General features: G+C 41.9%; 3 protein-coding genes across 4 annotated transcripts in view; 2 read left to right on the top strand and 1 right to left on the bottom strand.

Moving 5' to 3' along the window:
- Positions 1-116: 116 nt before the first annotated feature.
- On the top strand, positions 117-6,405 carry LOC135330866 (uncharacterized). The gene is made up of 10 exons (XM_064525810.1): positions 117-322; positions 378-1,690; positions 1,749-2,284; positions 2,352-3,087; positions 3,155-3,525; positions 3,595-3,876; positions 3,944-4,679; positions 4,743-5,110; positions 5,179-5,460; positions 5,948-6,405. The coding sequence occupies exons 1-10, from the start codon at positions 183-185 to the stop codon at positions 6,221-6,223; spliced, it is 5,040 nt and encodes a 1,679-aa protein (XP_064381880.1). The 5' UTR covers positions 117-182; the 3' UTR covers positions 6,224-6,405.
- Positions 6,265-12,282, bottom strand: LOC135330885 (bromodomain-containing protein 8-like). Its single transcript, XM_064525837.1, has 15 exons — positions 12,171-12,282; positions 12,020-12,107; positions 11,648-11,793; positions 11,251-11,344; positions 11,117-11,197; positions 9,575-11,027; positions 9,250-9,388; positions 9,132-9,169; positions 8,973-9,067; positions 8,466-8,552; positions 7,985-8,053; positions 7,161-7,289; positions 7,051-7,099; positions 6,852-6,918; positions 6,265-6,441 (listed from the first exon to the last, which is right to left on the bottom strand). Exons 1-15 carry the CDS (start codon positions 12,184-12,186, stop codon positions 6,350-6,352), a joined length of 2,643 nt encoding a protein of 880 aa, XP_064381907.1. The 5' UTR covers positions 12,187-12,282; the 3' UTR covers positions 6,265-6,349.
- Positions 12,251-14,358, top strand: part of LOC135330886 (zinc metalloproteinase-disintegrin-like EoMP06) — a 10,426-nt gene continuing 8,318 nt past the window's right edge. For both annotated transcript variants that reach the window (XM_064525839.1, XM_064525838.1), the window contains exons 1-4: positions 12,251-12,423; positions 12,632-12,696; positions 12,780-12,853; positions 14,044-14,110. In XM_064525839.1, the coding sequence (XP_064381909.1) occupies positions 12,312-12,423; positions 12,632-12,696; positions 12,780-12,853; positions 14,044-14,110 (318 nt within the window). In that variant the 5' untranslated portion in view covers positions 12,251-12,311. The remainder of the gene's footprint in view (positions 12,424-12,631; positions 12,697-12,779; positions 12,854-14,043; positions 14,111-14,358) is intronic.

The following is a 14,358-nucleotide window of genomic DNA, read 5'->3' as shown; positions in this document are numbered from 1 at the left end:
CTCAAGAACCTTCCCCCCCCCCCCCTTGCCCCTTGTGTGTTTACCTGTGTGAACTTTCACTTCACTATACTGTTCCTCAAACATTGGTTTTATATTTCATTCCAAGGATAATGAGTATTGCATCATAATAGCTGTCTAGACTTGCATTGAGAATTTATACCATACAGAATATATCCAGCAAGATGGAGATAGAAATGGAGCTCCTAGAGTCAAAGCCACCACCACCACTGCTACCTAACTTGCTGATCCTTACTAAAGAAGAAAGGGCTACTCTGTACAGTGTAGTTGAAGCAGATTTGATGCTAGAAATACAAGTTTTGAGGTAAATTGTTACATGACCCATCTCATCTATTAATTGCATTTCTATTGGTACACAGAAATGTTGGTCAGTCTCAAGTTCTTTCGAGTAACCCCTACTTCTTTATGGGATCACATATTGTGAAGGCTTGGCTGGATGCTACAACTTCAGCGATTAATCACAATGCAGAACTTGAGAAGAAGGCATTTGTTGCTAAGAAAGATAATTCCAGCAGTGCTAAGAATGATGCTAAGCCGAGTCCACTTGTTGAACCCCCTAAAACCAATCGAACTACTTCTATACCTCATAAGGCTGAAGAGAAAAGTTTGCTCATCTTTCACCCAGCTGAAAAGGACAATCCCACTATCATTGAAACAGCTGAGTATTGCCCGACTAGTATAGCCATTGATCAGCCAATGGAAGACGATAGTCTAATCGTTGTACGCCCAGCTGAAGAAAACAATCCAACAATCATCAACACAGCTGAAGAGAATAGCCCAATTATCCTTCACCCAGCTGAAGAGAACAGTCCAACTAGTGATAACCGGGCTGAAGAGAACAGTCCAACTAGCGATCGCCCAGCTGAAGAAAACAATCCAACAATCATCAACACAGCTGAAGAGAATAGCCCAATTATCCTTCAACCAGCTAAAGAAAACAGTCCAACTAGTGATAACCGGGCTAAAGAGAACAGTCCAACTAGCGATCGCCCAGCCGAAGAGAACAATCAAACCAATAATTATTGCCCAGCTGAAAAAGATAGTCTTGTCATTGATCACTCAGTAGAAGACAGTAATCCAACTATTGTACGCCCAGCTGAAGAGAAAAATTCAACTAGTGATCACCTAGCTGAGGAGAATAGTCCAATCATGTATCAGGGCAGTACAACAAGTGATAATCGGGCGGAAGAGAGCAATCCAACCAATATCGACACAGCTGAAAAGAACTTCCCAGGTGAAGAAGATAGTCTCATCATTGATCACTGTAGTCCAATCATTGTACGCCCAACTGAAGGAAACAATCCAACTAGTGATTGCTCAGCTGAAGGTCGCCCAACTGGAGAAAATTGTCTTACCATTGATAACTCGGCTGAAGACAATTGCCCGACAATCATCATTCACCCAGCTGATGAGAATATCATCCACGACCCAGCTGAAGAGAACATTCCACCCACCAGTGATGGTACAGCTGAAAGTAACAACAGTTCTATCATAGATAACTCAGCTGAAAATAACAATTTTCACCAATATGAAGAAACCGTTATTCACACAGCTGATTATGAGGCAACAATCATACATGTTCAAGAAGGTGTATGTGAAAGCAAAGGAGAAAATCAGCAATGTGCCGAAAAAAGAGAGGATATTTTTAGTTCAGAAGAACAGAACTTACCAGGTAAGAATCACTGTTCATGGTACTATATACACGACTTTTATTGTACCAACTCATGCAGATATTGAAGTCTTGAGTGATGGGAATCACAGTAAGGATGTGCCAGCAATTATAAATGAGCGCCGCTCCCATACATACCTTGACCTAAGTGACACACCTCAGCACAAAAAGGAATCTATCGAAGAAAGCCATCCTCTGAGTGACCCGGAATCAGCTCATTACACATCTGTTATAGAAAGCCCTGAAGCTAAAGGGAGCACTCAAAGCCTTCCCCCTACAATGTCAGAGGACCTGATACTGCCACAATCTTTAACAAGAAGAGTTTCTTCTCAGAGTGTCAATTGGTCATCATATCTTACAAGAAAATATTTTAGGGGTGATTACACAATCAGCGGTGACATGTACATACGAATAAAGCATGTTAAGGAAACACTGTATGTTACAATAGTTGAGGCAAGAAATCTGGCTGCGACTGACAAGAAAGGACACTGCAACCCTTACGTCAAACTATACCTCCTCCCTGATCTGAAGACATCAAAAAGAAAGACTAGAATCGAGAAAAGAAGCCTGAACCCATTTTTCAACCAAACATTTGAGGTATTAATTTTTATAGCTGCATGCAATCACATGAATGTACAATAATCTGAACCATTCACCCGTATAGTATCCATTACCCAAGGAGTTGCTCGGCACCAGGGCTGTCTGGCTGTCTGTGTGGAACAAGACCAAACTGAGTCAACTATTTCTAGGAGAAATTTGCATTCCTCTTGCTGCAACAAAATTGCCCCAAAAAACGTACAAGCAATGGCAACCTCTTGAAGACTACTCTGAATCAGATACAAGTCAGGACACAGACATACTCATTTCAAGCCACAAATCCTCCCCTCATCTAGCAGAAAAAGAAAACCCGGTCGATCTTCAGCAAGCTGTTGAACAGGGGGGTCATGTGCACCCAAAACCAGATGACTTGTTCCTAACTGAAGGAGTTTGTCCACCCAATCCTCACCCAGAGAAGAATGCAGCTAATGTAGATGAAGATGAAGCTAGTGTCAGCCACCCTGCTGAAGAGAGCATCATTCACCCTCCAATCAGCCCAGCTACCCAATCTCCAGCTGATGACAAGAGTTCACCAATCCATGATCACCAAGCTGAGGACGAGTTTTCGATTAATCTAGACCTAGCTGAAGAGCAAACATTAGCAAACATTAAAGAAATAAGCCCAGAGTTACTTACCGAAGGGAATAATTCTGTTGACATTCTCAAAGCAGAGCTAAAAAGCCTAAATGAGGGTGAAATGGATTCGCTGGTGAACAACAATAGTATAGAATCAAAACTGCCAGAGCAGCAAGATTTTAGAACTGAAGGCAATTCCTGGCATAAGAGAGAACAGAAATTACCAGGTAATTTTTTGTTCGTACATGTGTAAATTCCGATTTATAATAATGACCGCTATAATTATACATGCAGGAATACAAATTCGAACTGACGAACGAGGTGCTCAAATAGTGCGACCTGTTAGCAATGTTTATGCGATTGAAAATGAATACTCAATACATATCTCGGATACAGCATCTGACTTAGAAAACACACCTACACACGATCGCAAAGAGTTGCCCACAGGAGCAAGAACTCCTTTTAGTGATGCAGAATTTGATTACACACCACTGTCTAATAAGTTTCTTGCAGCTGATGATTTCAAAGGAAGCACCCGCAGCCTTCCTCCTACCCTACCAGCTGAGCTGTCCTTGCCACAGACCTTGAGGCAAAGATCGTCTTCTAACTATCAGCTGTCTATTGGTGGATCACCACATCTTACAAGAAAACTTTCAAAGTACACGGTAAGCCCTTTTTGTTCATGCATGGCTAAAGAATTTGAAGGGGTATGAGATGATACGTTATTTATATAGATTTCTCCCCAATCTGAGCAAGGACAAATCTTTGATGTGATCATCAACAGACCATCTAGGGGCGATTACACGATCAGCGGCGACATGTACATACGAATAAAGCATGTTAAGGAAACACTGTATGTTACAATAGTTGAGGCAAGAAATCTGGCTGCGACTGACAAGAAAGGACACTGCAACCCTTACGTCAAACTATACCTCCTCCCTGATCTGAAGACATCAAAAAGAAAGACTAGAATCGAGAAAAGAAGCCTGAACCCATTTTTCAACCAAACATTTGAGGTATTAATTTTTTATAGCTGCATACAATCACATGAATGTGCTATAATCTGACCATTCACCCGTATAGTATCCATTACCCAAGGAGTTGCTCGGCACCAGAGCTGTCTGGCTGTCTGTGTGGAGCAAGACCAAACTGAGTCAACTATTTCTAGGAGAAATTTGCATTCCTCTTGCTGCAACAAAATTGCCCCAAAAAACGTACAAGCAATGGCAACCTCTTGAAGACTACTCTGAATCAGATACAAGTCAGGACACAGACATACTCATTTCAAGCCACAAATCCTCTCCTCATCCAGCAGAAAAAGAAAACCCGGTCGATCTTCGGCAAACTGTTGAACAGGGGAGTCATGTGCACCCAAAACCAGATGACTTGTTCCTAACTGAAGGAGTTTGTCCACCCAATCCTCACCCAGAGAAGAATGCAGCTAATGTAGATGAAGGTGAAGCTAGTGTCAGCCACCCTGCTGAAGAGAGCATCATTCACCCTCCAACCAGCCCAGCTACCCAATCTCCAGCTGATGACAAGAGTTCACCAATCCATGATCACCAAGCTGAGGACGAGTTTTCGATTAATCTAGACCTAGCTGAAAAGCAAACATTAGCAAACATTAAAAAAATAAGCCCAGAGTTACTTACCGAAGGGAATAATTCTGTTGACATTCTCAAAGCAGAGCTAAAAAGCCTAAATGAGGGTGAAATGGGTTCACTGGTGAACAACAATAGTATTGAATCAAAACTGCCAGAGCAGCAAGATTTCAGAACTGAAGGCAACTCCTGGCATAAGAGAGAACAGAAATTACCAGGTAATTTTTTGTTCGTACATGTGTAAATTCCGATTTATATGACCGCTATAATTATACATGCAGGAATACAAACTGACGAACGAGGTGCTCAAATAGTGCGACCTGTTAACAATGTTTATGCGATTGAAAAGGAATACTCAATATATCTCTCAGATACAGAATCTGACTTAGAAAACACACCTACACACAATCGCAAAGAATTGCCCACAGGAGCAAGAACTCCTCTTAGTGATGCAGAATTTGATTACACACCACTGTCTAATAAGTTTCTTGCAGCTAATGATTTCAAAGGAAGCACCCGCAGCCTTCCTCCTACCCTACCAGCTGATGAGCTGTCCTTGCCACAGACCTTGAGGCAAAGATCGTCTTCTAACTATCAGCTGTCTATTGGTAGATCACCACATCTTACGAGAAAACTTTCAAAGTACACGGTAAGCCTTTTTGTTCATGCATGGCTAAACCATTTAAAGGGGTATGAGATGATACGCTATTTCTATAGATTTCTCCCCAATCCGAGCAAGGACAGATCTTTGATGTGACCATCAGTAGACCATCTAGGGGCGATTACACGATCAGTGGGGACATCTACATACGAATAAAGCATTCAAACGAAACACTGTATGTTTCAATGGTTGAGGGAAGAAATCTGGCTGCGACTGACAAGAAAGGACACTGCAACCCTTACATCAAACTATACCTCCTTCCCGATCTGAAGACATCAAAAAGAAAGACTAAAGTTGACAAAAGGACCTGTAATCCTCTGTACAACCAAACATTTGAGGTACATGTAACTATGAGGGACTACCGCAGTAGAATGTTTTGCAAGCATAAAACATAATGATGCTGTGGTTTTGCGATTTTGAGTGCTTTGCAAAAAATAAATAGCAAAACATGACATCATTAACCCTACCCTAACCTTGCCAGAATGTAAACAAAGTCTGCTAATTTGGCTAATTTGGCTAAGGTTTTCACTCATAAAATAAATATTTATCTGGCTTTGCACACTTTGGTTTCGTGCACACGTGCAGCAGGGGTAGAGTGATTGGTGTGTGTGTGTGTGGACACAAAAATGAGCTGTTTGAGCAAACTATACACTTTTATGGACTGCTTTAGCTGTTTTAACTGCTAATGAGACAGTGGAAAATATTAGGGAGTGCGAAGGCGGCAAAAAACACTATTTTCTTAATCGTTGCTTTTTAAGTGATAATTTTAATTATGTTCATTTTGTTATGTGAATTGATTTTACACACATGCATCACACTGTACAGTATCCATTACCCAAGGAGTTGATCGATACTAGGACTGTCTGGCTGTCCGTGTGGAGCAAGACCAAACTGAGTCAACTATTTCTAGGAGAATCATGCATTCATCTCGCTTCAACCAGCCTACCAAGCACAACGTACAAGCAATGGCTATCTCTTGAAGACTACTCTGAATCGGGATCAGACATGCCTAGTAAAACATGTCTAGAGACAGAAGCATCAGCATCAAGTTCAATACACACAGGTCAAGCTAGTGTCACTATCCCCCAGCGTGATCTATGAGGAATGCACACCTGAAAACCTTGTCTAATGCAATGTTGTAATGTTTGTATCACATAATAATTATATATAATCATGTAGCACAAAAACAACTGATTTAGAAACTAGAAATGTATTATGTATCAAGAATCAGTCACGATCATCAGTCCTTGTTCTTCTTTTCTTTGTTGCCGGTGAAAACAAATTATCCTCCTGAGACTGGTCACGGTCACTACGGCGACCTGCATGTAATAAACCACGAGTTAAGCAATGCACATGAGCTCACTGCATTACCACAAAACCACAAAATCAATCACCATGTACAATGTTGCTATGCAAACAACATGTAGTCCTGAGCAATGATGGCTTCTATAGAACTTGTATATACATTATATAACGGGTACTTTTCGAGGGCTAGAAATTCACAACAATGGCTAATCTGCAAGAAAAATCAGACCCTCGAAAATTACCCGCTATGTGGTATCCTCAAACACTGACTGATCACAAAAGATTGTTTTGGAGAAGCCTGCTGCTTATACGAGAAATAATTATGTTCGGACTTGTTGGCAAAACTGGTACCGCAGTACATACATGTATATTACTGTACAGCTATATGGAATGTACATACATCTTACACGTATATACTACGTACCTCTTAGAGTTTTTGTGGGCATTGGATCCTCCACAAGCTGTAGCTGTGCCTGGGTCGCTAGGTAAGTCTGCAAGAGAAAAACACTGATAGACAACTTACAGTGGACTACAGAAAGTACTTGAATCAGTACACACACAATGACCCTGTGCCTTGTGGAATTTACAGGACAATCAACACATGCTACATTCTTACATCCTACCTGTAGATTTTCCATGACATCACTCTTCATGGAATGAGCAATCTCATATCTGCAAAGAATCCACAGCTCATAACTTTAAATAGCCATTCACAATAGTAGCTGACACTTACACTTCATGATCTGAGCTGTTGTACATGAATGCATTCTGGAACATGAGTAGCATCTCCCGTTGGAACTCTACGTCATTCTTGATGTGACCAGACTCCACCCTCCTCTTGATACTGTGCAGGTCGGTTGGACTACACCGAGCAAAAAAGTATAAATTTGGGGGAAAGCCAGATTAGTGCAGCTACTAATAAAAAATGTAAAAAAAATGGACAGACAGCCAGAGCGTATTTTAGTAACTATGGTCGTACAGATTACAGTAGATAATTGTGATCTTGGAGTGCGTCGCGAGGATATTACTATCTGTTAGCAGTACCGGTCTGAGTGGATGCCACATGCCCACGTGCCTATCTGATCATCTCTGTCACGTTAGAGGTTGGGGGTCACGTGACTGCGATTATATTTTGGGGAGTACTGAAGAGAGGCCCTGCAATTAGCATTAAGTACGTTAGTGTTGGGGCCCTCATTCAGCCCCCCGAAATCGATAATCAACATCGTCGGATGGAAAATAGATATTTTAACCTCCATGGGAGGGTGGGATGCTTAAAATTTGAGCAGTCAATTTGTCTGCGGCTCACTGGCAGCAGCTGTACTTTAGCACGTGTAGCTAGTGGTGCATACGCGGTAGGCATGCATGTGACTGGAAGCCACTCCCATGTCAGTATGACAAGTTCTTCGAGGTAAGGCCGCGGTTAGTATACTCCCTCGTAACTATATTTAACTACATAGCGTATTTCAGCCCACTCAATGAACATGCTCTGACAACCACCAGTGACAGTATATACGACCGAGCGTCCAGTTATATACTAATACTAGAGATAGTGATCACCTGAGGATGATGTCCTTGTACCCGGGTGCATCTTCCTCCCTCACTGGGTGGAGGAAAAAGTTGGCATACCTGCATGGACGTCAGAATACAAGCCAACAGTATATTGTCACTACAGGTATATACAATACGGAACATAGAAACACAAAATCATCACTGGCTGGCCTAGAGTAGAGTATGGCGAATTGATGCAAACATGACAGAATGTTTGATAATGTTTTAACTATGCCTTTTGTATTGTTTACTTAGTTTACTTACTTACTAGTACATACTGTTATGATATAATAACATTTACAAAAGTCAACTGACAAATTGAGAATACACTTACGCACAACGTATATAGTGAATGCCTAACTGTACAATCATGTATGTGGCATAAGTACAAGCACTAGAAGTACATAATGGGCATGAAACAACCATTTCCTAACTAATAACCCAGGACCCTGGTAGTACTGTTAGATTGAATTCTCACACACTAACTAACTTGTGTTGAGCAGCGTGTCTCCACACAATCATGATGCCCTTCTTCCACTGCTTGTGCGCCTTCAGGGTATCAGCGTCCATCTCACTGCTGCAGTCAACACACACACACACACACACACGAGTTACTCAATAATTAGCTGATAATAATCCAGTGCCTACCATATTACTAGAATGATTTGTGAGCATCAAACATAAGCGGTTTTGCGAGTTTTGATCGCTTCGCAAAAATAAAATTGCACAAACCTATACCATGATCCTTGCCAGAATGCAAAAGCTAGATCTATAGCAAAGTGTGTGATTTTGCTCATTCACAAAAAGTTTTTCAGGTTGACACTTCGTTTTTATGCGCAAAACATTCTAGTAATACGGTATAAGTGTTAGGCTTTGCAAACATCCCAAGAATGAGATAACTGAAAACACATCAATCAAGCAAATACGGTACACGCACTTAAAGTGAAATTCTCTGGGTACAATTCGGTCTAAGAGTACTGCCTCAAAAAGGACTCACCACTGTGAAGGGGCGGGGCTTGGTACGGCAGACGTGGCCTGGGAGGATAGACAATCCTCTTCAGTATCAGTGCTCTCAACAGACAGGCCCTCGTCCTGTGCAAGTCACATAGCAGTCATATTATAATCATACATGCAGCGAGTGTAAGAACATAATTACCTCAGGCTTTCTCTTCCTCGATCTGGACAACAGGGTTCCTATGGAGATGAATATCACAATTCAACAACAGAGCTGAATTTTGAGGCACTTGTTTGATTGTGCTGTAAAATCAACGCACTTGTTAGAAATGATCGTCCTTTCTTAATTCTAGTGGGTGTGTCATCCTCTGTTTCATCCCGGGTGTCCATGACAACAACAGGGATAGACGTGGCATAGGGAGGTGATGACACAGGTGTGTGGGGAGCTTCAGCCAGGGCCTTAAATGAACAAACAAAAAACCGTAAACTACATGTAGAAAGGCGATCAACCACCACAGCATACAATGTGTACTGTACGTACATGTATTACTACAGTAGTGGTCAATATAAAGTTCTCGTTGTAAATGCTGGGCACATGAGCTTCATGTACAGAACGTAACGACATAAGTGTATATACAAACATACTATTTCAGACTCTGTCTTGACGGCGGTAGTGTTTTTCTTCATCGGAGTATCTGATTGGCCTGTATGTGGCTCTTGCTTTATGGGAGTTTTTTGCTCTATGCTTTGTTTCAGAGGGTGAGAGACTTCTCCAGTTCCGACAGCTTTCCCAGTCTTGACAGTTTCTCCAGTCTTGACAGACAGTTTGATATTGCTCGGTGGAAGAGTTAAGAGAGTCTTAATATCTTTTGTCGGCTCTGACTTTGAGTTAGGTGCAGATGTTTCCGACTTGAGTACACTGACCATTGTAAGACCAGAGAAGGATTTCTTTTGAGCGGTTGTATCGGCTGAAAAGGAAGCTGACTTGCTTGGAATTTGATGACTAGCCATCGACACAGCTGCTTTCACAGGGCTAGAAACTGCTATTGCTGAAAGATTTTGTTGAGTAGTACTCGCTGAGACCTGGGTTGGAACAGGCTGTACAGTCACTATAGAGGGTTTAGTGGCTTGCAAATTTGCTGCAGTAGTATTGTCTTTAACTGGGGATGATTGCATCAAAGGAGCAGACACAGAAGCTGTTGCTAAGGGAGAGGTCACATGTGTGATTGTTGTACTCAGAGAGGTACTGGTTTTAGCTGGAGAAGACGTGGTTAGGGTGGGAGTGTTAGTCACAGTGACAGGCACTGATGTACTTGGTGCAGACACAAGGGATTGAAGCACACTTGGTTTAGACGGCTGAGACGGCTGACTAACATTCGGAGCCTTGGACAAGTAGGCCGTGATCGGAACAGAGTGTTTTGGTGAGTGGGAAATTTGGCTGTCTTTTACAGGTGATAGCAAAGTCATGGAAACAGGAGACTGCTTCACAGGGGCAGGAGGTGTGACAGGAGGTGTGACAGTGTTAGTTTGCTGTGTACACACTGTCGTAGAGGGTGTGGAAGAAAATTGAGGAGATGTAAGAGGAGGCAAAGGAGACGGTTTAGTGGTTGTGGGCGACACAGCTGTACTAGTTGTAGCACTATTCGATATTGCTAGGGTGGGTTTAGGCTCGGTACTCTTATTTCCAGATAGAAAGTTGACTGCTTTGTTCCGTTCCTGTAGTATGATATGAAGATTGTCAGAGAGGGGCTGACCGCTAGACGTAGGTACAGGTGTCTGCATTGGTGAGAGGACTTTGTCATCCATCAGTCGGACTATAGGGTTTTCAGACTCCGTGGCAGTGGGGGTGCCAAGCAATGGCTCTTTCTTGATTGCGGTGATCTTATCTTTGAGCGAAGTAGATGGTGCCACATTTGCCTCTGTTTTAGTACCACTTTGAGCAACAGAGCCAGCTTGTTGGATTAAAGGGGCACTCCCTTTTGTGGTGTTAATTAGTTTGGGGTTGGTCATTGAAGAAGCTTGTTCTGCTTTCACATTCGTTTTATTCAAAGTGCCTTCATGTTTCTTTTTAGATGGCGATAATTTCTCAGCCGATTCACTACAGGTAAATACAGGAACTGATAAAGTGTGGTGCATTTCCAGTCTCAAATAGAAGAGTTTATGAGCAAGATTGTCCCATGTACGTACCTCATCAACTTATCCCACAACTCTGGCACCTTGTCATCTAGCTCTCCCTTCTCCAAGAGTTCAATATCATTGGAAAGAGTGCTGCACAATGGAAAAGTGTTTCCACTAACAATGACATCAAATGTTCCACTTACCCATACTCTCTCCTGATCTCAGCCAGGGATCCACTGAGTTCACGTATCCTTCTTTCACTGAGCTCACGTAATATCTGCTGCTCTGTCGTCTCCACTAGCAACAAAAGCAATCATTTAGTTAAAGTCATAATACAACACGATGAACCACCTACACATAATATAGTGCATATAATTATGGGCTACTAAAGGCTACAAATAATTATAGAGTGTACTTATGTACCAGGTTAACTCGAGCATTGGATACTCATACTGGTCCTATATCATAGTACATTAACTTGCACACAATAGCTAGCTTGCAAGTGTTAAACAAAGAATTTCAACCAAAAACTTAATAGATGGTGTTGTGTGCTAATTCCAGTCGTCTTAAAAAACAGACCCAACGATTGTTTTGGCTTACTACCGTCCTCGCTAGCCCTCTTATTCCTCTTATTGGGTACTTTATCGATCATGGCCGCATACTGAAGGGCACAGTTCTTCTGAGAAAAGTAGTCTGTTGAGTGCACGTCATCCATGAGAGGTTTGATGGCTCGACTGACAGACACCCTGTGGGAAGAACTAGTAGCTATCTGGGGAACTATTATGGAGGTTATCGGCCATGCATGTATAGGTACCAAAAGGAGTTATGTTGGTACGGCAGAGATCTACGTACATTGGTATGCTAAGTCGTTTGATAGGTTTGGCCCACCCGTTTAAATTACGAGTCACACCCATGAGGTTCTGCAATTCTGCACTGAGAGTATGCAATTATGACCTTAACCCCTTTCGTTACCAGTTTTTATCTCCACTCCGCTGCACTGCTGAAGCCAGCACCAGCTGCTCTCTGACTGTCCATTCAGGAACACCAGATGCAGTCATCACTGAGAAGAGAGACATCAAATCAAGACATTTTATAGAGAATACCTGTACTGTACTAGCTGTACCTTCACTTGCTGCCATTTTGCAAGAGGTCCAGAGGTCAAACTACTAATTTTTGACCACTCCCCTTTAGGTGCAAAGTAGAGTCACCGAAGCGTGCAATAATCTACCTAGTGCATGCTATCGCTAGCGCTAGCAGTGGCAAGATGAAGCACTTTATAGCAGCCTGTCTAGTCCTCTCTACACTGTCATACATCGACTGTATGACGCTCCTGCGATCTTGCAAAGAGCCCTTCAGGAGTAGAAAAGCACCAGCAGGTACGTAGATCAACTCAACAGAGCTAGCTCCTGTGCATGTGGTAGATCTATAGGGTAGCTAGTCTATGTGTTTCAGTTGGCTAGAGCTATTATTTAATTTACCCACATGTACCCATGTACAGTAGTCTACATGTGTGATGACCCATGTATTGCACCTAGCTACTGATCTATTCTATGCATAACTATTGATCTATACTCTTTAATACAGAGACCATTCACAACTACATGATTGTGCAGCCTGTCATCACTAACGTAGTGGATGGACGTAGCCAGGTATGTACGTAAGCCCATGTGCTTGTGCGTTGCAATTGATTCAGAATATGACACTAGCTTTGACCCTGGTTTTTTTTGTACAGGGTCACGATGGCTCTCATCCGTTGATGTTTACATTTACTGTAAATGAGGTCTCAGTGCATCTAACTCTGAACAAGTGAGATGTCACATGATTTGCACAATGTATTGTATTTCAATAACTGTCTGGTCTTTACGTCCTGTAAGCAAACAAATAAAATGTGACTGCTTCCTAATAATTAATGATGTCATTACGAGACTCATATGCATGCACGTTGAAATTCATGATATCATTATGACTCATAATTATGCATGCACGTTGAAATTCATACAATAAAGTGTGTGTGGGTGAAGGTGTGATGATTATGCTGCCCATATTTAGTGCTGAACCTAATACTGGCGGTGACCCAGGGGCGGATCCAGGGGTGATTTTGAGGGGCTGAAGCCCCCCCCTTTTGAAAAAACTACCATGTGTTGTAGTCTGACTCTACAACAATTTTGCCACCAATTATGCATCTGTAGACTCACTTGAAATCACTTGAGAGATGCTAGACAACAGCTACTAGGAGTATAAAGGATCTAGGGTAGCTAGCTGGACGTACCTAGCTAGCTAGCTAGCTGTACGTACGTACGTACATCTGATCAGTACAGTATCACCATGATCAGTATTAAAAGTAAGTGCAGAGGTCAAATTCAACTCAGATCATGAATATGAAAGTTCAAAGGTCAAATCTTGCAAAAAAATCGCCTCCGGCGAGGCTGCCCTCATACGGGGCTTCACCCCTTTCTAGCTAGCCCCCCCCTTTTGTTTTTCCTGGATCCGCCCCTGTGACCCTACTCATAGTGAATGCAATGATTTAACTGTCACAGGCTATTTTAACTGCAATCATACTTAAAAATTGAATCACTGTGTGTGCATAAGTTCCTGCTAAATATAAAGCTATTATACATAATTTATATAACATAAGTTTACATCGTATAGTTTAATATAGTCCTGTACTTTGCGTATTTGTACATGTGAGTTGATTGGTTGGTGTTTCCACTCTGTTTACGCTTGTTATTCTACCCCATTATACCCATTACCTGAAGACCTGAAGAAACCCTTGCCAGGCCCAGTCAGTCAGTATACACTAACAAAGATTATATAATTGAATGTTATTGTAGTCATGTACTTTGATACGTGTAGCTAGTGTTTCCACCTCAAAGATAAAGAGACTGTTATGCTTGTTATTCTACCTATTACCCGTTACCTAAAGAAAACATTGCCATTATGCCATTATGCATTATTACAAAGATATTGATCTGTTCGTACCCTCTTCATCCATATAGGGATTTATTTCCTCCCCACTTCACAAGCAAGCACTTCAACGAGCAAGGAGAGCCTGTTATATCAAAAGTGAGTGCTCAGTTTCTCCATAAGAGGGATTTTAAGAATAGTTGCATCATAGGTAGACTATAAATAGCCAATGTAAATACTCCTCGGGGGTTTATACTTAAGGCTGAGTGTTGTACTAATAGCATGGTTTGGTCACGAGTGTAATGCATGCACTGTTGCATAATTATATTTAGTCTGTGGTCTCCATGACCTCTAAGCTGGCTCCCTATAATTGTAGCTGTTGTAATGTACTGTGTGCCCGGCCGGCC

The sequence above is a fragment of the Halichondria panicea genome, chromosome 2 (genome assembly GCF_963675165.1).
Source record: "Halichondria panicea chromosome 2, odHalPani1.1, whole genome shotgun sequence".
NCBI lineage: Eukaryota > Metazoa > Porifera > Demospongiae > Suberitida > Halichondriidae > Halichondria > Halichondria panicea.
This window is presented reverse-complemented; position numbering and strand designations above follow the sequence as displayed.

Excerpts from the sequence above, each read along its gene's own strand:
- LOC135330885 (XM_064525837.1), bottom strand. Across the intron at positions 8,553-8,972 it reads AGCCCCGCCCCTTCACAGTG|CAGTGAGATGGACGCTGATA; the intron begins GTGAGTCCTTTT and ends TGTTGACTGCAG. Across the intron at positions 7,290-7,984 it reads TACAAGGACATCATCCTCAG|TCCAACCGACCTGCACAGTA; the intron begins GTGATCACTATC and ends TGCTCGGTGTAG.
- LOC135330866 (XM_064525810.1), top strand. The coding sequence starts at position 183 with ATGGAGATAGAAATGGAGCTCCTAGAGTCAAAGCCACCACCACCACTG. Across the intron at positions 323-377 it reads CTAGAAATACAAGTTTTGAG|AAATGTTGGTCAGTCTCAAG; the intron begins GTAAATTGTTAC and ends ATTGGTACACAG. Across the intron at positions 5,461-5,947 it reads TGTACAACCAAACATTTGAG|TATCCATTACCCAAGGAGTT; the intron begins GTACATGTAACT and ends CACACTGTACAG.